Here is a 27304-nt window from a genome sequence, read left to right as displayed (position 1 = left end):
TTATGCTCAGAAAACACTGTTTAGAGCTCTTACAGCGCCAGCAAACGCTGTTTTGAACGCCTTAATACAAGACTCACTACTTGTATGGAAATAGATGTGTAACATTACAAACATGATAAAACAGCTTGTTATCACATCCAAACACTGTTTTGGAACAAAATATGAGTTTTCAGTTCATTCTTCAAAAGTTGCACTTTTGCTCCAAGTTATGCTCAGAAACACTGTTTAGAGCGCTTACAGCGCCAGCAAACGCTGTTTTGAACGCCTTAATACAAGACTCACTACTTGTATGGAAATGGATGTGTAACATTACAAACATGATAAAACAGCTTGTTATCACATCCAAACACTGTTTTCATTCAAAATATGAGTTTTCTTTTCATTCTTGAAAAGTTGCACTTTTGCCCCAAGTTATGCTCAGAAACACTGTTTAGAGCTCTTACAACGCCAGAAAACGCTGTTTTGAACGCCTTAATGCAAGCCTTACTACTTGTTAGGAAATGCATGTGTAACATTACAAACATGATAAAACAGCTTGTTATCACATCCAAACACTGTTTTGGAACAAAATATGAGTTTTCAGTTCATTCTTCAAAAGTTGCACTTTTGCTCCAAGTTATGCTCAGAAACACTGTTTAGAGCGCTTACAGCGCCAGCAAACGCTGTTTTGAACGCCTTAATACAAGACTCACTACTTGTATGGAAATGGATGTGTAACATTACAAACATGATAAAACAGCTTGTTATCACATCCAAACACTGTTTTGGAACAAAATATGAGTTTTCAGTTCATTCTTCAAAAGTTGCACTTTTGCTCCAAGTTATGCTCAGAAACACTGTTTAGAGCGCTTACAGCGCCAGCAAACGCTGTTTTGAACGCCTTAATACAAGACTCACTACTTGTATGGAAATGGATGTGTAACATTACAAACATGATAAAACAGCTTGTTATCACATCCAAACACTGTTTTGGAACAAAATATGAGTTTTCAGTTCATTCTTCAAAAGTTGCACTTTTGCCACAAGTTATGCTCAGAAACACTGTTTAGAGCGCTTGCAGCGCCAGCAAACGCTGTTTTGAACGCCTTAATACAAGACTTACTACTTGTATGGAAATGCATGTGTAACATTACAAACATGATAAAACAGCTTGTTATCACATCCAAACACTGTTTTGGAACAAAATATGAGTTTTCAGTTCATTCTTCAAAAGTTGCACTTTTGCTCCAAGTTATGCTCAGAAACACTGTTTAGAGCGCTTACAGCGCCAGCAAACGCTGTTTTGAACGCCTTAATACAAGACTCACTACTTGTATGGAAATGGATGTGTAACATTACAAACATGATAAAACAGCTTGTTATCACATCCAAACACTGTTTTCATTCAAAATATGAGTTTTCTTTTCATTCTTGAAAAGTTGCACTTTTGCCACAAGTTATGCTCAGAAACACTGTTTAGAGCTCTTACAGCGCCAGCAAACGCTGTTTTGAACGCCTTAATACAAGACTCACTACTTGTATGGAAATGGATGTGTAACATTACAAACATGATAAAACAGCTTGTTATCACATCCAAACACTGTTTTCATTCAAAATATGAGTTTTCTTTTCATTCTTGAAAAGTTGCACTTTTGCCCCAAGTTATGCTCAGAAACACTGTTTAGAGCTCTTACAACGCCAGAAAACGCTGTTTTGAACGCCTTAATGCAAGCCTTACTACTTGTTAGGAAATGGATGTGTAACATTACAAACATGATAAAACAGCTTGTTATCACATCCAAACACTGTTTTGGAACAAAATATGAGTTTTCAGTTCAATCTTCAAAAGTTGCACTTTTGCCACAAGTTATGCTCAGAAACACTGTTTAGAGCGCTTGCAGCGCCAGCAAACGCTGTTTTGAACGCCTTAATACAAGACTTACTACTTGTATGGAAATGCATGTGTAACATTACAAACATGATAAAACAGCTTGTTATCACATCCAAACACTGTTTTGGAACAAAATATGAGTTTTCAGTTCATTCTTCAAAAGTTGCACTTTTGCTCCAAGTTATGCTCAGAAACACTGTTTAGAGCGCTTACAGCGCCAGCAAACGCTGTTTTGAACGCCTTAATACAAGACTCACTACTTGTATGGAAATGGATGTGTAACATTACAAACATGATAAAACAGCTTGTTATCACATCCAAACACTGTTTTGGAACAAAATATGAGTTTTCAGTTCATTCTTCAAAAGTTGCACTTTTGCCACAAGTTATGCTCAGAAACACTGTTTAGAGCGCTTGCAGCGCCAGCAAACGCTGTTTTGAACGCCTTAATACAAGACTTACTACTTGTATGGAAATGCATGTGTAACATTACAAACATGATAAAACAGCTTGTTATCACATCCAAACACTGTTTTCATTCAAAATATGAGTTTTCTTTTCATTCTTGAAAAGTTGCACTTTTGCCACAAGTTATGCTCAGAAACACTGTTTAGAGCTCTTACAGCGCCAGCAAACGCTGTTTTGAACGCCTTAATACAAGACTCACTACTTGTATGGAAATGGATGTGTAACATTACAAACATGATAAAACAGCTTGTTATCACATCCAAACACTGTTTTCATTCAAAATATGAGTTTTCTTTTCATTCTTGAAAAGTTGCACTTTTGCCCCAAGTTATGCTCAGAAACACTGTTTAGAGCTCTTACAACGCCAGAAAACGCTGTTTTGAACGCCTTAATGCAAGCCTTACTACTTGTTAGGAAATGCATGTGTAACATTACAAACATGATAAAACAGCTTGTTATCACATCCAAACACTGTTTTGGAACAAAATATGAGTTTTCAGTTCAATCTTCAAAAGTTGCACTTTTGCCACAAGTTATGCTCAGAAACACTGTTTAGAGCGCTTGCAGCGCCAGCAAACGCTGTTTTGAACGCCTTAATACAAGACTTACTACTTGTATGGAAATGCATGTGTAACATTACAAACATGATAAAACAGCTTGTTATCACATCCAAACACTGTTTGGAACAAAATATGAGTTTTCAGTTCATTCTTCAAAAGTTGCACTTTTGCTCCAAGTTATGCTCAGAAACACTGTTTAGAGCGCTTACAGCGCCAGCAAACGCTGTTTTGAACGCCTTAATACAAGACTCACTACTTGTATGGAAATGGATGTGTAACATTACAAACATGATAAAACAGCTTGTTATCACATCCAAACACTGTTTTCATTCAAAATATGAGTTTTCTTTTCATTCTTGAAAAGTTGCACTTTTGCCCCAAGTTATGCTCAGAAACACTGTTTAGAGCTCTTACAACGCCAGAAAACGCTGTTTTGAACGCCTTAATGCAAGCCTTACTACTTGTTAGGAAATGCATGTGTAACATTACAAACATGATAAAACAGCTTGTTATCACATCCAAACACTGTTTTGGAACAAAATATGAGTTTTCAGTTCATTCTTCAAAAGTTGCACTTTTGCTCCAAGTTATGCTCAGAAACACTGTTTAGAGCGCTTACAGCGCCAGCAAACGCTGTTTTGAACGCCTTAATACAAGACTCACTACTTGTATGGAAATGGATGTGTAACATTACAAACATGATAAAACAGCTTGTTATCACATCCAAACACTGTTTTCATTCAAAATATGAGTTTTCTTTTCATTCTTGAAAAGTTGCACTTTTGCCACAAGTTATGCTCAGAAACACTGTTTAGAGCTCTTACAGCGCCAGCAAACGCTGTTTTGAACGCCTTAATACAAGACTCACTACTTGTATGGAAATAGATGTGTAACATTACAAACATGATAAAACAGCTTGTTATCACATCCAAACACTGTTTTGGAACAAAATATGAGTTTTCAGTTCATTCTTCAAAAGTTGCACTTTTGCTCCAAGTTATGCTCAGAAACACTGTTTAGAGCGCTTACAGCGCCAGCAAACGCTGTTTTGAACGCCTTAATACAAGACTCACTACTTGTATGGAAATGGATGTGTAACATTACAAACATGATAAAACAGCTTGTTATCACATCCAAACACTGTTTTCATTCAAAATATGAGTTTTCTTTTCATTCTTGAAAAGTTGCACTTTTGCCCCAAGTTATGCTCAGAAACACTGTTTAGAGCTCTTACAACGCCAGAAAACGCTGTTTTGAACGCCTTAATGCAAGCCTTACTACTTGTTAGGAAATGCATGTGTAACATTACAAACATGATAAAACAGCTTGTTATCACATCCAAACACTGTTTTGGAACAAAATATGAGTTTTCAGTTCATTCTTCAAAAGTTGCACTTTTGCTCCAAGTTATGCTCAGAAACACTGTTTAGAGCGCTTACAGCGCCAGCAAACGCTGTTTTGAACGCCTTAATACAAGACTCACTACTTGTATGGAAATGGATGTGTAACATTACAAACATGATAAAACAGCTTGTTATCACATCCAAACACTGTTTTGGAACAAAATATGAGTTTTCAGTTCAATCTTCAAAAGTTGCACTTTTGCCACAAGTTATGCTCAGAAACACTGTTTAGAGCGCTTGCAGCGCCAGCAAACGCTGTTTTGAACGCCTTAATACAAGACTTACTACTTGTATGGAAATGCATGTGTAACATTACAAACATGATAAAACAGCTTGTTATCACATCCAAACACTGTTTTGGAACAAAATATGAGTTTTCAGTTCATTCTTCAAAAGTTGCACTTTTGCTCCAAGTTATGCTCAGAAACACTGTTTAGAGCGCTTACAGCGCCAGCAAACGCTGTTTTGAACGCCTTAATACAAGACTCACTACTTGTATGGAAATGGATGTGTAACATTACAAACATGATAAAACAGCTTGTTATCACATCCAAACACTGTTTTGGAACAAAATATGAGTTTTCAGTTCATTCTTCAAAAGTTGCACTTTTGCCACAAGTTATGCTCAGAAACACTGTTTAGAGCGCTTGCAGCGCCAGCAAACGCTGTTTTGAACGCCTTAATACAAGACTTACTACTTGTATGGAAATGCATGTGTAACATTACAAACATGATAAAACAGCTTGTTATCACATCCAAACACTGTTTTGGAACAAAATATGAGTTTTCAGTTCATTCTTCAAAAGTTGCACTTTTGCTCCAAGTTATGCTCAGAAACACTGTTTAGAGCGCTTACAGCGCCAGCAAACGCTGTTTTGAACGCCTTAATACAAGACTCACTACTTGTATGGAAATGGATGTGTAACATTACAAACATGATAAAACAGCTTGTTATCACATCCAAACACTGTTTTCATTCAAAATATGAGTTTTCTTTTCATTCTTGAAAAGTTGCACTTTTGCCACAAGTTATGCTCAGAAACACTGTTTAGAGCTCTTACAGCGCCAGCAAACGCTGTTTTGAACGCCTTAATACAAGACTCACTACTTGTATGGAAATGGATGTGTAACATTACAAACATGATAAAACAGCTTGTTATCACATCCAAACACTGTTTTGGAACAAAATATGAGTTTTCAGTTCATTCTTCAAAAGTTGCACTTTTGCTCCAAGTTATGCTCAGAAACACTGTTTAGAGCGCTTACAGCGCCAGCAAACGCTGTTTTGAACGCCTTAATACAAGACTCACTACTTGTATGGAAATGGATGTGTAACATTACAAACATGATAAAACAGCTTGTTATCACATCCAAACACTGTTTTGGAACAAAATATGAGTTTTCAGTTCATTCTTCAAAAGTTGCACTTTTGCCACAAGTTATGCTCAGAAACACTGTTTAGAGCGCTTGCAGCGCCAGCAAACGCTGTTTTGAACGCCTTAATACAAGACTTACTACTTGTATGGAAATGCATGTGTAACATTACAAACATGATAAAACAGCTTGTTATCACATCCAAACACTGTTTTGGAACAAAATATGAGTTTTCAGTTCATTCTTCAAAAGTTGCACTTTTGCTCCAAGTTATGCTCAGAAACACTGTTTAGAGCGCTTACAGCGCCAGCAAACGCTGTTTTGAACGCCTTAATACAAGACTCACTACTTGTATGGAAATGGATGTGTAACATTACAAACATGATAAAACAGCTTGTTATCACATCCAAACACTGTTTTCATTCAAAATATGAGTTTTCTTTTCATTCTTGAAAAGTTGCACTTTTGCCACAAGTTATGCTCAGAAACACTGTTTAGAGCTCTTACAGCGCCAGCAAACGCTGTTTTGAACGCCTTAATACAAGACTCACTACTTGTATGGAAATGGATGTGTAACATTACAAACATGATAAAACAGCTTGTTATCACATCCAAACACTGTTTTCATTCAAAATATGAGTTTTCTTTTCATTCTTGAAAAGTTGCACTTTTGCCCCAAGTTATGCTCAGAAACACTGTTTAGAGCTCTTACAACGCCAGAAAACGCTGTTTTGAACGCCTTAATGCAAGCCTTACTACTTGTTAGGAAATGCATGTGTAACATTACAAACATGATAAAACAGCTTGTTATCACATCCAAACACTGTTTTGGAACAAAATATGAGTTTTCAGTTCAATCTTCAAAAGTTGCACTTTTGCCACAAGTTATGCTCAGAAACACTGTTTAGAGCGCTTGCAGCGCCAGCAAACGCTGTTTTGAACGCCTTAATACAAGACTTACTACTTGTATGGAAATGCATGTGTAACATTACAAACATGATAAAACAGCTTGTTATCACATCCAAACACTGTTTTGGAACAAAATATGAGTTTTCAGTTCATTCTTCAAAAGTTGCACTTTTGCTCCAAGTTATGCTCAGAAACACTGTTTAGAGCGCTTACAGCGCCAGCAAACGCTGTTTTGAACGCCTTAATACAAGACTCACTACTTGTATGGAAATGGATGTGTAACATTACAAACATGATAAAACAGCTTGTTATCACATCCAAACACTGTTTTCATTCAAAATATGAGTTTTCTTTTCATTCTTGAAAAGTTGCACTTTTGCCCCAAGTTATGCTCAGAAACACTGTTTAGAGCTCTTACAACGCCAGAAAACGCTGTTTTGAACGCCTTAATGCAAGCCTTACTACTTGTTAGGAAATGCATGTGTAACATTACAAACATGATAAAACAGCTTGTTATCACATCCAAACACTGTTTTGGAACAAAATATGAGTTTTCAGTTCAATCTTCAAAAGTTGCACTTTTGCCACAAGTTATGCTCAGAAACACTGTTTAGAGCGCTTGCAGCGCCAGCAAACGCTGTTTTGAACGCCTTAATACAAGACTTACTACTTGTATGGAAATGCATGTGTAACATTACAAACATGATAAAACAGCTTGTTATCACATCCAAACACTGTTTTGGAACAAAATATGAGTTTTCAGTTCATTCTTCAAAAGTTGCACTTTTGCTCCAAGTTATGCTCAGAAACACTGTTTAGAGCGCTTACAGCGCCAGCAAACGCTGTTTTGAACGCCTTAATACAAGACTCACTACTTGTATGGAAATGGATGTGTAACATTACAAACATGATAAAACAGCTTGTTATCACATCCAAACACTGTTTTCATTCAAAATATGAGTTTTCTTTTCATTCTTGAAAAGTTGCACTTTTGCCCCAAGTTATGCTCAGAAACACTGTTTAGAGCTCTTACAACGCCAGAAAACGCTGTTTTGAACGCCTTAATGCAAGCCTTACTACTTGTTAGGAAATGCATGTGTAACATTACAAACATGATAAAACAGCTTGTTATCACATCCAAACACTGTTTTGGAACAAAATATGAGTTTTCAGTTCATTCTTCAAAAGTTGCACTTTTGCTCCAAGTTATGCTCAGAAACACTGTTTAGAGCGCTTACAGCGCCAGCAAACGCTGTTTTGAACGCCTTAATACAAGACTCACTACTTGTATGGAAATGGATGTGTAACATTACAAACATGATAAAACAGCTTGTTATCACATCCAAACACTGTTTTCATTCAAAATATGAGTTTTCTTTTCATTCTTGAAAAGTTGCACTTTTGCCACAAGTTATGCTCAGAAACACTGTTTAGAGCTCTTACAACGCCAGAAAACGCTGTTTTGAACGCCTTAATGCAAGCCTTACTACTTGTTAGGAAATGCATGTGTAACATTACAAACATGATAAAACAGCTTGTTATCACATCCAAACACTGTTTTGGAACAAAATATGAGTTTTCAGTTCAATCTTCAAAAGTTGCACTTTTGCCACAAGTTATGCTCAGAAACACTGTTTAGAGCGCTTGCAGCGCCAGCAAACGCTGTTTTGAACGCCTTAATACAAGACTTACTACTTGTATGGAAATGCATGTGTAACATTACAAACATGATAAAACAGCTTGTTATCACATCCAAACACTGTTTTGGAACAAAATATGAGTTTTCAGTTCATTCTTCAAAAGTTGCACTTTTGCTCCAAGTTATGCTCAGAAACACTGTTTAGAGCGCTTACAGCGCCAGCAAACGCTGTTTTGAACGCCTTAATACAAGACTCACTACTTGTATGGAAATGGATGTGTAACATTACAAACATGATAAAACAGCTTGTTATCACATCCAAACACTGTTTTCATTCAAAATATGAGTTTTCTTTTCATTCTTGAAAAGTTGCACTTTTGCCCCAAGTTATGCTCAGAAACACTGTTTAGAGCTCTTACAACGCCAGAAAACGCTGTTTTGAACGCCTTAATGCAAGCCTTACTACTTGTTAGGAAATGCATGTGTAACATTACAAACATGATAAAACAGCTTGTTATCACATCCAAACACTGTTTTGGAACAAAATATGAGTTTTCAGTTCAATCTTCAAAAGTTGCACTTTTGCCACAAGTTATGCTCAGAAACACTGTTTAGAGCGCTTGCAGCGCCAGCAAACGCTGTTTTGAACGCCTTAATACAAGACTTACTACTTGTATGGAAATGCATGTGTAACATTACAAACATGATAAAACAGCTTGTTATCACATCCAAACACTGTTTTGGAACAAAATATGAGTTTTCAGTTCATTCTTCAAAAGTTGCACTTTTGCTCCAAGTTATGCTCAGAAACACTGTTTAGAGCGCTTACAGCGCCAGCAAACGCTGTTTTGAACGCCTTAATACAAGACTCACTACTTGTATGGAAATGGATGTGTAACATTACAAACATGATAAAACAGCTTGTTATCACATCCAAACACTGTTTTCATTCAAAATATGAGTTTTCTTTTCATTCTTGAAAAGTTGCACTTTTGCCCCAAGTTATGCTCAGAAACACTGTTTAGAGCTCTTACAACGCCAGAAAACGCTGTTTTGAACGCCTTAATGCAAGCCTTACTACTTGTTAGGAAATGCATGTGTAACATTACAAACATGATAAAACAGCTTGTTATCACATCCAAACACTGTTTTGGAACAAAATATGAGTTTTCAGTTCATTCTTCAAAAGTTGCACTTTTGCTCCAAGTTATGCTCAGAAACACTGTTTAGAGCGCTTACAGCGCCAGCAAACGCTGTTTTGAACGCCTTAATACAAGACTCACTACTTGTATGGAAATGGATGTGTAACATTACAAACATGATAAAACAGCTTGTTATCACATCCAAACACTGTTTTCATTCAAAATATGAGTTTTCTTTTCATTCTTGAAAAGTTGCACTTTTGCCACAAGTTATGCTCAGAAACACTGTTTAGAGCTCTTACAGCGCCAGCAAACGCTGTTTTGAACGCCTTAATACAAGACTCACTACTTGTATGGAAATTACGGTGGCCGTGAAGTGCAAACCACAACGATATTAACTAAGCATAATTACAAATGACAAAAACACATCGACATTAACAAAAACACAACGACATTAACTAAGCAAAATTACAAATTACAAAAACACAACGACATTAACAAAAACACAACGACATTAACTAGGCACAATTACAAATTACAAAAACACAACGACATTAACTAAGCACAATTACAAATTACTAAAACACAACGACATTAACAAAAACACAACGACATTAACAAACCGGAAAAGGTAGGTCCCAGTGGGAAAACCTGCGAAATCGCTGATTGGACGACGCCACTTTTGGCTTTTCAGCCGGAAGTTATGGCATTCGCGCTCAAGACGGTCAAATCACCATGTATTGCCCGAACTGCGGGAAAGAGCTGGTTGAGCTATCACCGAACTTTTGCAGCAGCTGTGGCAAGAGGATTCAAGATATAGGTGTCGGAGGTACTCCACAGCCTTCAAGTAAGTTCATAAACATGAAGAATGGGTTATTTGTCTTATGGATGTAGTAACGTGCTAACCATAGCGGTGTCCACACCGTGTCCGTTGTCATTTAAATGGGCCTGGTAAATGCTGAATTAAAGGTGTAGTCTACCTAGGTCTCCGTACAGTAATCCCTCGCCACTTCATGCTTCACCTTTTGTTGCTCCGCGAGTTAAAAATATATATATATATTAATGGTAAATATATTTCGCGGATTTTCGCTCCTTTTTCGCTTCAAATATTAACAATAAAAGAATGTTAGAAACGACAACATATTACAGTAAATAGTGCATACAGTGTTTACTCTCGATAACAAGAATCAGTATCACCCGCCTGAGACGCTACTCGCCTACATGGGATTGTAAACAACAATCGACTAGTTGCTGTGCAGTAAGTTTAAAGGAACAATACATGCTCAGAACAGTGTAGGAATGGTTATTAAGGGAATGGGAAAGATTTATGCAGCGTAAAAGTGTGAGCAAGTGTTTATAAAGCCTTAAAATGGTGTATAAATACTTAAAATAAAATCCCGTAGTCTACCGTTTCTACTTTGCGGCTTTTCGGTTATCGCGAGTGGTTCTGCAACATAATCCCCTGGATTCACGAGGGATTACTGTAATATAGCAGTATTTATAGGTCAAATATAAATGTCTGTTGAAATCTGTGTTGCTTTGATTAGTATGGCATGTCGTCTATAGGACTATGCATCTCTGATGTGCGTAATTTTTTCCCTTGACTTTAGCGTCGGCTATTCCACCCTGCCCGACTCGAGCCTTCAGTACCTTCCGAGAATATCAACAGAAGAAAAACGAGGAGCGGCAGAAGTATTCTCTAGGGAGAAAGCGGTTAAAGCACAATGGAAAAATAAAAGTTCGGGTAGGTTCATCATGGCTCCGACTGAAAACACGTAGCTTTTATCTAGTGGTCTAGTATGAAGAAAGTTCAGCGTAACAAAGCTATGCAGAATACTTGATAACCAGTAATAGTTAATTGTCAATTCATGATCAGTCAAAATAGTAAATTAGCTATTGATGAATAAATTACCAACCCTTATTATGAACTGTTTGTATCCAAGGTTTCCATCATTCTGCTTTGACTGATATTAGTAAATAGTTGGCCCATTTGGTTGCTATTGCAGCATGTAACACAATAATTAAAAACAAAAAGAACGTTTGACAATTATTTTTAAACATTGCTCAGTCTTTCATATCTTTTTTCTTTCAGATAAATGTTGGCTTGATGGTCATTCAGAAGGGTGGTCTAAGGCCACTACGAGGAAAAACTGTTTCCCTTACAACTGACCCAGACATCTCTTCCACAACTCTGCTTAGTCAGGCTGTTAAAAAAATGAAGGACTTCAACAAAGATGTAAAAGATGGGCCTTTCCTTCTTCTGTATCCAGATGGGACAGAGGTCATTAATATCCCTGGGACACAAAGACCTTTTACACTTGGTGCTTATAAGGCTGAAGTTGGCAAGCCATATCAAAGGATTACTGTTTTCATCTGCTTGAAAAGGGACTTTGAAGAAGGTAAGCTGTGATGTTTGTGTGTGGAGTTTGGCACACATTGCCTAAACTTCAACAAATATAAATTTTGAAGTTGTGCAAGTAAGCATCACTAGCATTGTCATGAGTTTTTACAAATGTTGTGTTTATGCATTCGGGTGTAACATCGGTTAACAAATATAGTATTATCACTTAGTAGAAATTAAGTTAGTTTTTTTTTCTATGTTTTGCAGTTGGAAATTTGTCAGACTTGTCTGACTCTGACCCAGAGATTGTTTTTAAAAAAAAACCAGAGTTTGATGTTGCTGATACACTGGTAAGTTCAATTTAAAATGTAATTGGTCTGTCCTTTTTTTTTTTTTTGGTTGTTCAGCCATCACAAGCACAATTTTATCTTTTACCTCAACTCCATAGAACTATGTAAATGTTTTATGTGAAATGCATTGTGTCTTTACTTCAGCCATGGGAACCTCTGGATGAAAGCAGTCCTTTACAACAAGTGGCAGAAACAGAGTAAGTTATATTTTAAGAATATATCATAGCATGATGTGTGTATGTGTACCAAAAGTATTTTAGCCTTTACTGTATTTGCATACAGTATGTATTAAAGACATGTAGTTTGGTTATTTGTCCTGTATGTGGTTAATGGAACATGTCCTATAAAGTGCTTGTATTGCTTGTTTATTTTCTGGATGCTTGTTTGTTTTTGAAGTGTCAAATATCCAGGCATGGAAATAATTATTAGACCACCCTTGCTTTCTTCAGTGTCTTGTTCATTTTACTGTCTGGTACAAGTAGAGGTACTTTTGTTTAGGCAAATACAATAACAACAAAAATAGCTAATAAGAGTTTACTTTGAAAACTTGTATCTATTAATTTTCTACAAAATCTTTGCGAGAATGACCAAAATCACTTTACTTCAATAGCTATGGCATTATACTGCCAACAACAGTGCTTTTAGGCATTCCATGGTTTTTGTCTGTTTGTTTTAGTCACATAATGCACAGAGGAGTTACAGGGCAATAAAATAAACAGGACATTGAAACTGTTAGGATATTAAAATAGTTCTAAACTGGTCAAACACAATTTTTTCATTTTTGCGTTTTCAGGTTCTAGATTTGGATAACAGAAATGATCCAGGTACCAGTGAATGTCTCACTGTCCAGAGCTCGTGTTACAGGTGTGTTGTATCTCCTGTAATATTACAGGGGATGAGACAAAATGATTATTATTATAAAAATATTTACTGTGAATCTTTTATATTTGACTTGTGTCATAAATTCAATGTTTGGTGCTAGAAAAGCTGGAACTGCATGCTTATGTATTTTTGTCGTCATCTATACTGTGTGCACATTTTCTGTCTGCAGAAACTACACCAACCTGTTTGAACCCATTGTGATTGACAGCGAAGATGATGTTGAAGATCTTACTCAAGACAAAGAGAAAGACCTGTCTACAGAAGAACCTGTGTTAGTAATTTAGACATTTTGTATTCAGTTAACCAGCATCTATTCCTGCACATAATTACATTATGCAAAGTTTGATCAGTCAGTAAAGAAGTACATACACTGTGCTTAAAATAATGATTTTTTTTTTTCTAGAGAAACAAATGTGCAGGCACATGAAATTATTGCGCATCTGGCACTGGCAATTGACCACAAGAAGATCAGCAGGTTCAATATATGTCGGTCAGATGTTTGGGATGGAGCTGTTCGCGGATTTCAACGCAGCACGTACTCTGACAACAACGACATGTTCATCAGGTTTAATGATGATGCTGGCTGCTTTGAAGAAGGGTTGGATACAGGTGGCCCAAGGCGCGAATTCCTCACACTTCTCACAAGCCATCTGAGAAATCGACCCATTTTTGATGGACCCTCAGAAAACCGTTATCTTGTGTACAATTCAAGAGGTGAGTCTTTTTTAGGTATAGTGAAGGGGTTGTACAACTAAAACGGAAACATCTCATTTTTATCATAGGCAGATTTAAGTAGTAATTAACCACAATAATTCTGTGCTCTGTATAACAGCTGCCAGGGAAGATGAGTATTTTTTAGCAGGAAAGATGATTGCTGTATCCATTGTACACGGTGGACCAGCACCACATTTTCTCTCAAAGAACCTGGTCAACCACATGATAGGGAATCCAAGTTTCAGCGCCACTGTAGAAGATGTGAAAGATGAGGAGATAGGGAAAGTTCTGCAACAGGTAGGAAATGACCTAGGCTCAGGGAACAGATTCACTGTAGGACAAGTGGAGATTATTTTGACATTCAAATAAAGATTATGGTTGAGTGAATTATTTCTGTTTTTGAAAGGGCATATTTCAACCTCTCTCTCACCTATATTTGTTTTCATTAAAATGTTGTCAAATTGATATTTTGGTAGTTTTCCTTACAATAAACTGCTTGTTCTACAAGGTCCTGGAAGCAGAATCAGAGGAATCTCTGCAAAATGTAATTTTGCAAAACAGTACCATGTTCCAAACTGCTGGATGCCTCAGAAGTGTGAAGGCATGTGAGAAGCAAGCTTTTGTGGAGGACTATCTCAGATGGTACATCATTGACAGAAACCATGGTGCCATTCAACGGTAAGTAATAACCTGTCTGCCATTAATGTCTGAAAATATTTAAAAACTAATCCGCGGTTCTAAGCTCATTACTGAATATGAATATATCGATACTTGCCAACCTTGTTTCACCATGTTTATCATCCACTAAGAAATGTATAATAGGGTTCAACAGAACTCTAAAAGTTCTTTAGAATCATTATTCATGATACATGATTACTTTTAAAGAGAGTAACTACTTTAAAAAAAGATCCTGTTTGACAAACAGTGTGAAAACATTTTTTTTAAATGCTTAAATCATAATTATCTGTCTCTTTTGCTTTTACTAATGATCACTGTGAATGGTTTTGTGTATGAGTGGTCCTACAAAAACACCTGAGCTTTACTTGATGTATGACACTATTAATTTTACATTTGTCCAAATATATTAAACTCAAACTCATTGGCATTTACACATGTTGATGGATGGATACTAGTTCATTTCTATGCTTTAAATCACTTACAACACTTGTGCATTTATCCTTAACAGATTCAAAGATGGACTGGCAAGTCTTGGTTTCCTCCCTGCATTGCAGCAGCATTCCAGGGTTCTGTCCCCAGTCTTGTGCTTCTCTGCCAAGGCCCTGACTGCTTCAGACTTGGAGACCATGTTCAGACCAGATCTCAGCCCAGCAGGAAGCAATAGGCGTCAAAAGGAGAGCAAAACACTGGACTTTTGGGCAGATTATCTCCTTGATTCTGAAGGTTTGCATGGACAGATTGTGTGTTTAGAATTTTGTTAGTTATAATGAAAGGAAAGCAGAAATAAGGAAATTGATTTTTCTCAATGCAAAATTCAACAACTACAATGTTTACTTTCCTCTTTCAGAAAAAATGACAGCTGTATCTCTGGAAGATCTGTTGCTGTTTGCTACAGGTCTGGCAGCACTTCCTCCAGCAGGCATAATACCACCTCCACGCCTCGAGTTTTTAAGTGATTCACCTTTTCCAGTTGCAAACACCTGTGCAAATACACTGAAGCTGCCGTTTTTGGAATCATACAGAGTTTTTAAGGCAAACATGGACTTTGGGATCCAAAATGCTCCAGGATTCGGCTGTTATTAAATCTCAAAGGCCAGTTACCGATTCCCGTCCAGTCTAGTTCAGATGCTGTTGGCATACTTTCACTGTAAGCTACTTTTGCAACACATTGAAGCGAAAAGCTACTTTACTGTTTTTGTAAACATTTTGGTTCTCAGAGCTAAATAACTTACAGTATAGGCAAGTTGAAATGCTGGACATGTTTTATTCAGAATGTGAAGTGTCAAGTCTGTCTTCAGGCAGACAATACACAGTTCATTTTAAATGTTTTAATCGACCTGAATGTATCACTTTTAATTTTAGCAGAAGGAACAGGAAACAAAAGATAAAAAATTTGGATTCAGGTAGTTTGTCTAAAACCCGGCTGTATCTTTCAACAATAAATACAGTTCTGTGGCTGACTCCCAGTCTTGTGGCTGCTGTAGATCATTTTGTTGTACAGCCTGTTGTAGGTATTCCTCAATGTTTTGATCACCACACAATTCAGTTGCTTGCCTTGCTTCAGGGAACACATCCAGTTCCCTCTCCTCAACAGCAAATCCACAGTCTCGTGAACCATATCTGCAAAATCAGAATATAATTAATAATATAATTGTGAAGCATATTTTCTACATGTACTACAAATAGTTTAATATGTCAGATTTGTTTGCTGGCTAAATTGATCTGTATAAGTGAACACCAGAAGTGACAGCTTATAAATTAACAACTGTATCTTACTTGTACAATGATTAAAATATATTTGCCAACTTGAGCTATAACAATACTGCATTAATATGTAATGCAGAAGGTGATTTCTTTCTGTGAAGATGTCAGTTACCTGTGAGGCAAGAGATAGAGTTCATCTGGGATCCCCCCAGGACATGATGCAAGTCTGCTTGGTCGGATCCTGTGTTTGTTCCAGAGGTCTTTGCATTCATCCAGGTCTTTCTGCAGAACATTGCTGAAGCAGAATCTCAGCAAGCATTGATGTTCGTGGCTTCCATTGAAGTTTCCGGAGTCTCTTAGATCTCCAAACAAGTCCATCCAAAACTGAGACCTGGGGATACATTAAATTCAAAATGGTTCTGTTCTTGTTCATTTCTGCTCATATTGATATTGTATGTTAACCAAAAAAGTTTCTATTCCACATACAGTAATCCTTCGTGTATCGCTGGGGTTACGTTCCACAACCACCCGCTATCACCTTATACTTGCGAAATAGAAACGGTAGACTACAGGATTTATTTAAGTATTTATACACCATTTTAAGGCTTTATAAACACTTGCTCACACTTTTACGCTGCATAAACCTTTCCCATTCCCTTAATAACCATTCCTACACTGTTCTGTGCATGTATTGTTCCTTTAAACTTACTGCACAGCAACTAGTCGATTGTTGTTTACAATCCCATGTAGGCAAGTAGCGTCTCAGGCGGGTGATACTGATTCTTGTTATCGAGAGTAAATACTGTATGCACTATTTACTGTAATATGTTATCGTTTCTAACATTCTTTTATTGTTAGAGTTAATATTTGCAGCGAAAAAGGAGCGAAAATTCGTGAAATATATTTACCATTAATATTTTTTTAAAGCAGCAAAGCCACAAAAGGTGAAGCGCGGAGTGGCGAGGGATTACTGTAGTCTAAAAATGTTGGTGTACGTAAGTAATTTTGGGATCAAACTCAATATGGCATGACAGTTGGCAAAAAAGAAAATGTTATAAAATCAATACTGATCTGTTCATCACCTATTATCAAACACAGATGTACCCACCTTCCTCTTCTGAGAAAAGACCACCATGCCTCGATGCGTTGATTCCCTGTTGATGATCCATAACTGTGGCTTGATGATCCAGCATAATAGTCCGTATGCGCATGACGGAGGGTACACTGTATTGCTGCCAAAGTCCCATTCTCAGTCCCGAGGTCTGTTCGTAGTCTCATTGGTATCACTCCAAGATTCTTGACACAGTTTATATAATTGAGAGCAATGACAGAAGGATTGTTGTTGGTTGTTCCACAAACAAGCCACATCATTCTTCTTGAAAAACCATCTATACATCCTGAGAGGGCGAAGCCGAATGGCTTCAGTTTGTCGTAGCCATCTACATGCCATATGTAATTGGGCCCCATGGAGTGATATGTGCGTCTTGTAAACCTCCTGCGAGTCCTCAGGGCGATTCCTTGAGGATTCAGCTGTCTCAACAGTCTCATAACTTCATCACGTTTGACACGTAGCTTGTGTTTTTGTCTGAGAACTTGCCACATAGTCCGATAGCCAAACAACCGTCCTGGTCCTCTTAGCTCTGTCATAATGGCACGTCTCACTTCTGGAAGTGGGGAGTAGTTGCGTCGTCTGTACAGTCCAGCTTCTTTTAAATGCGTCTTCAGCGTACGCATACTAAAAGAAACATCGTGGTTAGTCCTGAGCATGTCTAGTATCACCTCGTATGTATGTCCTGATTCAAAATATTCGCGGATAGCGGTGGCTACGTCTGGATCACCAGTGATATTCATGTTTTCAACAAACGCGCTAAAGCCGGCTGAAAAGCCAAAAGTGGCGTCGTCCAATCAGCGATTTCGCAGGTTTTCCCACTGGGACCTACCTTTTCCGGTTTGTTAATGTCGTTGTGTTTTTGTTAATGTCGTTGTGTTTTAGTAATTTGTAATTGTGCTTAGTTAATGTCATTGTGTTTTTGTAATTTGTAATTGTGCTTAGTTAATGTCGTTGTGTTTTTGTTAATGTCGTTGTGTTTTTGTAATTTGTAATTTTGCTTAGTTAATGTCGTTGTGTTTTTGTTAATGTCGTTGTGTTTTTGTCATTTGTAGTTATGCTTAGTTAATATCGTTGTGGTTTGCACTTCACGGCCACCGTAGGAAATAGATGTGTAACATTACAAACATGATAAAACAGCTTGTTATCACATCCAAACACTGTTTTGGAACAAAATATGAGTTTTCAGTTCATTCTTCAAAAGTTGCACTTTTGCTCCAAGTTATGCTCAGAAACACTGTTTAGAGCGCTTACAGCGCCAGCAAACGCTGTTTTGAACGCCTTAATACAAGACTCACTACTTGTATGGAAATGGATGTGTAACATTACAAACATGATAAAACAGCTTGTTATCACATCCAAACACTGTTTTGGAACAAAATATGAGTTTTCAGTTCATTCTTCAAAAGTTGCACTTTTGCCACAAGTTATGCTCAGAAACACTGTTTAGAGCGCTTGCAGCGCCAGCAAACGCTGTTTTGAACGCCTTAATACAAGACTTACTACTTGTATGGAAATGCATGTGTAACATTACAAACATGATAAAACAGCTTGTTATCACATCCAAACACTGTTTTCATTCAAAATATGAGTTTTCTTTTCATTCTTGAAAAGTTGCACTTTTGCCACAAGTTATGCTCAGAAACACTGTTTAGAGCTCTTACAGCGCCAGCAAACGCTGTTTTGAACGCCTTAATACAAGACTCACTACTTGTATGGAAATGGATGTGTAACATTACAAACATGATAAAACAGCTTGTTATCACATCCAAACACTGTTTTGGAACAAAATATGAGTTTTCAGTTCATTCTTCAAAAGTTGCACTTTTGCTCCAAGTTATGCTCAGAAACACTGTTTAGAGCGCTTACAGCGCCAGCAAACGCTGTTTTGAACGCCTTAATACAAGACTCACTACTTGTATGGAAATGGATGTGTAACATTACAAACATGATAAAACAGCTTGTTATCACATCCAAACACTGTTTTGGAACAAAATATGAGTTTTCAGTTCATTCTTCAAAAGTTGCACTTTTGCCACAAGTTATGCTCAGAAACACTGTTTAGAGCGCTTGCAGCGCCAGCAAACGCTGTTTTGAACGCCTTAATACAAGACTTACTACTTGTATGGAAATGCATGTGTAACATTACAAACATGATAAAACAGCTTGTTATCACATCCAAACACTGTTTTGGAACAAAATATGAGTTTTCAGTTCATTCTTCAAAAGTTGCACTTTTGCTCCAAGTTATGCTCAGAAACACTGTTTAGAGCGCTTACAGCGCCAGCAAACGCTGTTTTGAACGCCTTAATACAAGACTCACTACTTGTATGGAAATGGATGTGTAACATTACAAACATGATAAAACAGCTTGTTATCACATCCAAACACTGTTTTCATTCAAAATATGAGTTTTCTTTTCATTCTTGAAAAGTTGCACTTTTGCCACAAGTTATGCTCAGAAACACTGTTTAGAGCTCTTACAGCGCCAGCAAACGCTGTTTTGAACGCCTTAATACAAGACTCACTACTTGTATGGAAATGGATGTGTAACATTACAAACATGATAAAACAGCTTGTTATCACATCCAAACACTGTTTTCATTCAAAATATGAGTTTTCTTTTCATTCTTGAAAAGTTGCACTTTTGCCCCAAGTTATGCTCAGAAACACTGTTTAGAGCTCTTACAACGCCAGAAAACGCTGTTTTGAACGCCTTAATGCAAGCCTTACTACTTGTTAGGAAATGCATGTGTAACATTACAAACATGATAAAACAGCTTGTTATCACATCCAAACACTGTTTTGGAACAAAATATGAGTTTTCAGTTCAATCTTCAAAAGTTGCACTTTTGCCACAAGTTATGCTCAGAAACACTGTTTAGAGCGCTTGCAGCGCCAGCAAACGCTGTTTTGAACGCCTTAATACAAGACTTACTACTTGTATGGAAATGCATGTGTAACATTACAAACATGATAAAACAGCTTGTTATCACATCCAAACACTGTTTTGGAACAAAATATGAGTTTTCAGTTCATTCTTCAAAAGTTGCACTTTTGCTCCAAGTTATGCTCAGAAACACTGTTTAGAGCGCTTACAGCGCCAGCAAACGCTGTTTTGAACGCCTTAATACAAGACTCACTACTTGTATGGAAATGGATGTGTAACATTACAAACATGATAAAACAGCTTGTTATCACATCCAAACACTGTTTTCATTCAAAATATGAGTTTTCTTTTCATTCTTGAAAAGTTGCACTTTTGCCCCAAGTTATGCTCAGAAACACTGTTTAGAGCTCTTACAACGCCAGAAAACGCTGTTTTGAACGCCTTAATGCAAGCCTTACTACTTGTTAGGAAATGCATGTGTAACATTACAAACATGATAAAACAGCTTGTTATCACATCCAAACACTGTTTTGGAACAAAATATGAGTTTTCAGTTCAATCTTCAAAAGTTGCACTTTTGCCACAAGTTATGCTCAGAAACACTGTTTAGAGCGCTTGCAGCGCCAGCAAACGCTGTTTTGAACGCCTTAATACAAGACTTACTACTTGTATGGAAATGCATGTGTAACATTACAAACATGATAAAACAGCTTGTTATCACATCCAAACACTGTTTTGGAACAAAATATGAGTTTTCAGTTCATTCTTCAAAAGTTGCACTTTTGCTCCAAGTTATGCTCAGAAACACTGTTTAGAGCGCTTACAGCGCCAGCAAACGCTGTTTTGAACGCCTTAATACAAGACTCACTACTTGTATGGAAATGGATGTGTAACATTACAAACATGATAAAACAGCTTGTTATCACATCCAAACACTGTTTTCATTCAAAATATGAGTTTTCTTTTCATTCTTGAAAAGTTGCACTTTTGCCCCAAGTTATGCTCAGAAACACTGTTTAGAGCTCTTACAACGCCAGAAAACGCTGTTTTGAACGCCTTAATGCAAGCCTTACTACTTGTTAGGAAATGCATGTGTAACATTACAAACATGATAAAACAGCTTGTTATCACATCCAAACACTGTTTTGGAACAAAATATGAGTTTTCAGTTCATTCTTCAAAAGTTGCACTTTTGCTCCAAGTTATGCTCAGAAACACTGTTTAGAGCGCTTACAGCGCCAGCAAACGCTGTTTTGAACGCCTTAATACAAGACTCACTACTTGTATGGAAATGGATGTGTAACATTACAAACATGATAAAACAGCTTGTTATCACATCCAAACACTGTTTTCATTCAAAATATGAGTTTTCTTTTCATTCTTGAAAAGTTGCACTTTTGCCACAAGTTATGCTCAGAAACACTGTTTAGAGCTCTTACAGCGCCAGCAAACGCTGTTTTGAACGCCTTAATACAAGACTCACTACTTGTATGGAAATAGATGTGTAACATTACAAACATGATAAAACAGCTTGTTATCACATCCAAACACTGTTTTGGAACAAAATATGAGTTTTCAGTTCATTCTTCAAAAGTTGCACTTTTGCTCCAAGTTATGCTCAGAAACACTGTTTAGAGCGCTTACAGCGCCAGCAAACGCTGTTTTGAACGCCTTAATACAAGACTCACTACTTGTATGGAAATGGATGTGTAACATTACAAACATGATAAAACAGCTTGTTATCACATCCAAACACTGTTTTGGAACAAAATATGAGTTTTCAGTTCATTCTTCAAAAGTTGCACTTTTGCCACAAGTTATGCTCAGAAACACTGTTTAGAGCGCTTGCAGCGCCAGCAAACGCTGTTTTGAACGCCTTAATACAAGACTTACTACTTGTATGGAAATGCATGTGTAACATTACAAACATGATAAAACAGCTTGTTATCACATCCAAACACTGTTTTCATTCAAAATATGAGTTTTCTTTTCATTCTTGAAAAGTTGCACTTTTGCCACAAGTTATGCTCAGAAACACTGTTTAGAGCTCTTACAGCGCCAGCAAACGCTGTTTTGAACGCCTTAATACAAGACTCACTACTTGTATGGAAATGGATGTGTAACATTACAAACATGATAAAACAGCTTATCACATCCAAACACTGTTTTGGAACAAAATATGAGTTTTCAGTTCATTCTTCAAAAGTTGCACTTTTGCTCCAAGTTATGCTCAGAAACACTGTTTAGAGCGCTTACAGCGCCAGCAAACGCTGTTTTGAACGCCTTAATACAAGACTCACTACTTGTATGGAAATGGATGTGTAACATTACAAACATGATAAAACAGCTTGTTATCACATCCAAACACTGTTTTCATTCAAAATATGAGTTTTCTTTTCATTCTTGAAAAGTTGCACTTTTGCCCCAAGTTATGCTCAGAAACACTGTTTAGAGCTCTTACAACGCCAGAAAACGCTGTTTTGAACGCCTTAATGCAAGCCTTACTACTTGTTAGGAAATGCATGTGTAACATTACAAACATGATAAAACAGCTTGTTATCACATCCAAACACTGTTTTGGAACAAAATATGAGTTTTCAGTTCATTCTTCAAAAGTTGCACTTTTGCTCCAAGTTATGCTCAGAAACACTGTTTAGAGCGCTTACAGCGCCAGCAAACGCTGTTTTGAACGCCTTAATACAAGACTCACTACTTGTATGGAAATGGATGTGTAACATTACAAACATGATAAAACAGCTTGTTATCACATCCAAACACTGTTTTCATTCAAAATATGAGTTTTCTTTTCATTCTTGAAAAGTTGAACTTTTGCCACAAGTTATGCTCAGAAACACTGTTTAGAGCTCTTACAGCGCCAGCAAACGCTGTTTTGAACGCCTTAATACAAGACTCACTACTTGTATGGAAATAGATGTGTAACATTACAAACATGATAAAACAGCTTGTTATCACATCCAAACACTGTTTTGGAACAAAATATGAGTTTTCAGTTCATTCTTCAAAAGTTGCACTTTTGCCACAAGTTATGCTCAGAAACACTGTTTAGAGCGCTTGCAGCGCCAGCAAACGCTGTTTTGAACGCCTTAATACAAGACTTACTACTTGTATGGAAATGCATGTGTAACATTACAAACATGATAAAACAGCTTGTTATCACATCCAAACACTGTTTTGGAACAAAATATGAGTTTTCAGTTCATTCTTCAAAAGTTGCACTTTTGCTCCAAGTTATGCTCAGAAACACTGTTTAGAGCGCTTACAGCGCCAGCAAACGCTGTTTTGAACGCCTTAATACAAGACTCACTACTTGTATGGAAATGGATGTGTAACATTACAAACATGATAAAACAGCTTGTTATCACATCCAAACACTGTTTTCATTCAAAATATGAGTTTTCTTTTCATTCTTGAAAAGTTGCACTTTTGCCACAAGTTATGCTCAGAAACACTGTTTAGAGCTCTTACAGCGCCAGCAAACGCTGTTTTGAACGCCTTAATACAAGACTCACTACTTGTATGGAAATGGATGTGTAACATTACAAACATGATAAAACAGCTTGTTATCACATCCAAACACTGTTTTGGAACAAAATATGAGTTTTCAGTTCAATCTTCAAAAGTTGCACTTTTGCCACAAGTTATGCTCAGAAACACTGTTTAGAGCGCTTGCAGCGCCAGCAAACGCTGTTTTGAACGCCTTAATACAAGACTTACTACTTGTATGGAAATGCATGTGTAACATTACAAACATGATAAAACAGCTTGTTATCACATCCAAACACTGTTTTGGAACAAAATATGAGTTTTCAGTTCATTCTTCAAAAGTTGCACTTTTGCTCCAAGTTATGCTCAGAAACACTGTTTAGAGCGCTTACAGCGCCAGCAAACGCTGTTTTGAACGCCTTAATACAAGACTCACTACTTGTATGGAAATGGATGTGTAACATTACAAACATGATAAAACAGCTTGTTATCACATCCAAACACTGTTTTCATTCAAAATATGAGTTTTCTTTTCATTCTTGAAAAGTTGCACTTTTGCCCCAAGTTATGCTCAGAAACACTGTTTAGAGCTCTTACAACGCCAGAAAACGCTGTTTTGAACGCCTTAATGCAAGCCTTACTACTTGTTAGGAAATGCATGTGTAACATTACAAACATGATAAAACAGCTTGTTATCACATCCAAACACTGTTTTGGAACAAAATATGAGTTTTCAGTTCATTCTTCAAAAGTTGCACTTTTGCTCCAAGTTATGCTCAGAAACACTGTTTAGAGCGCTTACAGCGCCAGCAAACGCTGTTTTGAACGCCTTAATACAAGACTCACTACTTGTATGGAAATGGATGTGTAACATTACAAACATGATAAAACAGCTTGTTATCACATCCAAACACTGTTTTCATTCAAAATATGAGTTTTCTTTTCATTCTTGAAAAGTTGCACTTTTGCCACAAGTTATGCTCAGAAACACTGTTTAGAGCTCTTACAGCGCCAGCAAACGCTGTTTTGAACGCCTTAATACAAGACTCACTACTTGTATGGAAATAGATGTGTAACATTACAAACATGATAAAACAGCTTGTTATCACATCCAAACACTGTTTTGGAACAAAATATGAGTTTTCAGTTCATTCTTCAAAAGTTGCACTTTTGCTCCAAGTTATGCTCAGAAACACTGTTTAGAGCGCTTACAGCGCCAGCAAACGCTGTTTTGAACGCCTTAATACAAGACTCACTACTTGTATGGAAATGGATGTGTAACATTACAAACATGATAAAACAGCTTGTTATCACATCCAAACACTGTTTTGGAACAAAATATGAGTTTTCAGTTCATTCTTCAAAAGTTGCACTTTTGCCACAAGTTATGCTCAGAAACACTGTTTAGAGCGCTTGCAGCGCCAGCAAACGCTGTTTTGAACGCCTTAATACAAGACTTACTACTTGTATGGAAATGCATGTGTAACATTACAAACATGATAAAACAGCTTGTTATCACATCCAAACACTGTTTTCATTCAAAATATGAGTTTTCTTTTCATTCTTGAAAAGTTGCACTTTTGCCACAAGTTATGCTCAGAAACACTGTTTAGAGCTCTTACAGCGCCAGCAAACGCTGTTTTGAACGCCTTAATACAAGACTCACTACTTGTATGGAAATGGATGTGTAACATTACAAACATGATAAAACAGCTTGTTATCACATCCAAACACTGTTTTGGAACAAAATATGAGTTTTCAGTTCATTCTTCAAAAGTTGCACTTTTGCTCCAAGTTATGCTCAGAAACACTGTTTAGAGCGCTTACAGCGCCAGCAAACGCTGTTTTGAACGCCTTAATACAAGACTCACTACTTGTATGGAAATGGATGTGTAACATTACAAACATGATAAAACAGCTTGTTATCACATCCAAACACTGTTTTCATTCAAAATATGAGTTTTCTTTTCATTCTTGAAAAGTTGCACTTTTGCCACAAGTTATGCTCAGAAACACTGTTTAGAGCTCTTACAGCGCCAGCAAACGCTGTTTTGAACGCCTTAATACAAGACTCACTACTTGTATGGAAATGGATGTGTAACATTACAAACATGATAAAACAGCTTGTTATCACATCAAAACACTGTTTTGGAACAAAATATGAGTTTTCAGTTCATTCTTCAAAAGTTGCACTTTTGCTCCAAGTTATGCTCAGAAACACTGTTTAGAGCGCTTACAGCGCCAGCAAACGCTGTTTTGAACGCCTTAATACAAGACTCACTACTTGTATGGAAATGGATGTGTAACATTACAAACATGATAAAACAGCTTGTTATCACATCCAAACACTGTTTTGGAACAAAATATGAGTTTTCAGTTCATTCTTCAAAAGTTGCACTTTTGCCACAAGTTATGCTCAGAAACACTGTTTAGAGCGCTTGCAGCGCCAGCAAACGCTGTTTTGAACGCCTTAATACAAGACTTACTACTTGTATGGAAATGCATGTGTAACATTACAAACATGATAAAACAGCTTGTTATCACATCCAAACACTGTTTTGGAACAAAATATGAGTTTTCAGTTCAATCTTCAAAAGTTGCACTTTTGCCACAAGTTATGCTCAGAAACACTGTTTAGAGCGCTTGCAGCGCCAGCAAACGCTGTTTTGAACGCCTTAATACAAGACTTACTACTTGTATGGAAATGCATGTGTAACATTACAAACATGATAAAACAGCTTGTTATCACATCCAAACACTGTTTTGGAACAAAATATGAGTTTTCAGTTCATTCTTCAAAAGTTGCACTTTTGCTCCAAGTTATGCTCAGAAACACTGTTTAGAGCGCTTACAGCGCCAGCAAACGCTGTTTTGAACGCCTTAATACAAGACTCACTACTTGTATGGAAATGGATGTGTAACATTACAAACATGATAAAACAGCTTGTTATCACATCCAAACACTGTTTTCATTCAAAATATGAGTTTTCTTTTCATTCTTGAAAAGTTGCACTTTTGCCCCAAGTTATGCTCAGAAACACTGTTTAGAGCTCTTACAACGCCAGAAAACGCTGTTTTGAACGCCTTAATGCAAGCCTTACTACTTGTTAGGAAATGCATGTGTAACATTACAAACATGATAAAACAGCTTGTTATCACATCCAAACACTGTTTTGGAACAAAATATGAGTTTTCAGTTCAATCTTCAAAAGTTGCACTTTTGCCACAAGTTATGCTCAGAAACACTGTTTAGAGCGCTTGCAGCGCCAGCAAACGCTGTTTTGAACGCCTTAATACAAGACTTACTACTTGTATGGAAATGCATGTGTAACATTACAAACATGATAAAACAGCTTGTTATCACATCCAAACACTGTTTTGGAACAAAATATGAGTTTTCAGTTCATTCTTCAAAAGTTGCACTTTTGCTCCAAGTTATGCTCAGAAACACTGTTTAGAGCGCTTACAGCGCCAGCAAACGCTGTTTTGAACGCCTTAATACAAGACTCACTACTTGTATGGAAATGGATGTGTAACATTACAAACATGATAAAACAGCTTGTTATCACATCCAAACACTGTTTTCATTCAAAATATGAGTTTTCTTTTCATTCTTGAAAAGTTGCACTTTTGCCCCAAGTTATGCTCAGAAACACTGTTTAGAGCTCTTACAACGCCAGAAAACGCTGTTTTGAACGCCTTAATGCAAGCCTTACTACTTGTTAGGAAATGCATGTGTAACATTACAAACATGATAAAACAGCTTGT

General features: G+C 36.9%; 1 protein-coding gene and 1 long non-coding RNA gene across 2 annotated transcripts; one reads left to right on the top strand and one right to left on the bottom strand.

Annotated features, from left to right (window-relative positions):
- Positions 1 to 10100: 10100 nt before the first annotated feature.
- LOC143506189 (G2/M phase-specific E3 ubiquitin-protein ligase-like) lies at positions 10101 to 15413 on the top strand. The gene is made up of 11 exons (XM_076996256.1): positions 10101 to 10212; positions 10976 to 11109; positions 11458 to 11764; positions 11974 to 12056; positions 12201 to 12253; positions 13108 to 13209; positions 13342 to 13652; positions 13771 to 13949; positions 14161 to 14330; positions 14839 to 15053; positions 15178 to 15413. Exons 1-11 carry the CDS (start codon positions 10101 to 10103, stop codon positions 15411 to 15413), a joined length of 1902 nt encoding a protein of 633 aa, XP_076852371.1.
- Positions 15414 to 15601: 188 nt separating this feature from the next.
- On the bottom strand, positions 15602 to 17208 carry LOC143506188 (uncharacterized). Its single transcript, XR_013128164.1, has 3 exons — positions 17143 to 17208; positions 16207 to 16425; positions 15602 to 15950 (listed from the first exon to the last, which is right to left on the bottom strand). It is a non-coding gene; the product is annotated as an uncharacterized LOC143506188 (long non-coding RNA).
- Positions 17209 to 27304: the final 10096 nt, after the last annotated feature.

The sequence above is a fragment of the Brachyhypopomus gauderio genome, unplaced genomic scaffold, assembly GCF_052324685.1.
Source record: "Brachyhypopomus gauderio isolate BG-103 unplaced genomic scaffold, BGAUD_0.2 sc430, whole genome shotgun sequence".
NCBI classification, from domain to species: domain Eukaryota; kingdom Metazoa; phylum Chordata; class Actinopteri; order Gymnotiformes; family Hypopomidae; genus Brachyhypopomus; species Brachyhypopomus gauderio.
The sequence above is the reverse complement of the archived record's forward strand: the minus strand, read 5'-3'. Positions and strand labels throughout refer to the sequence as shown.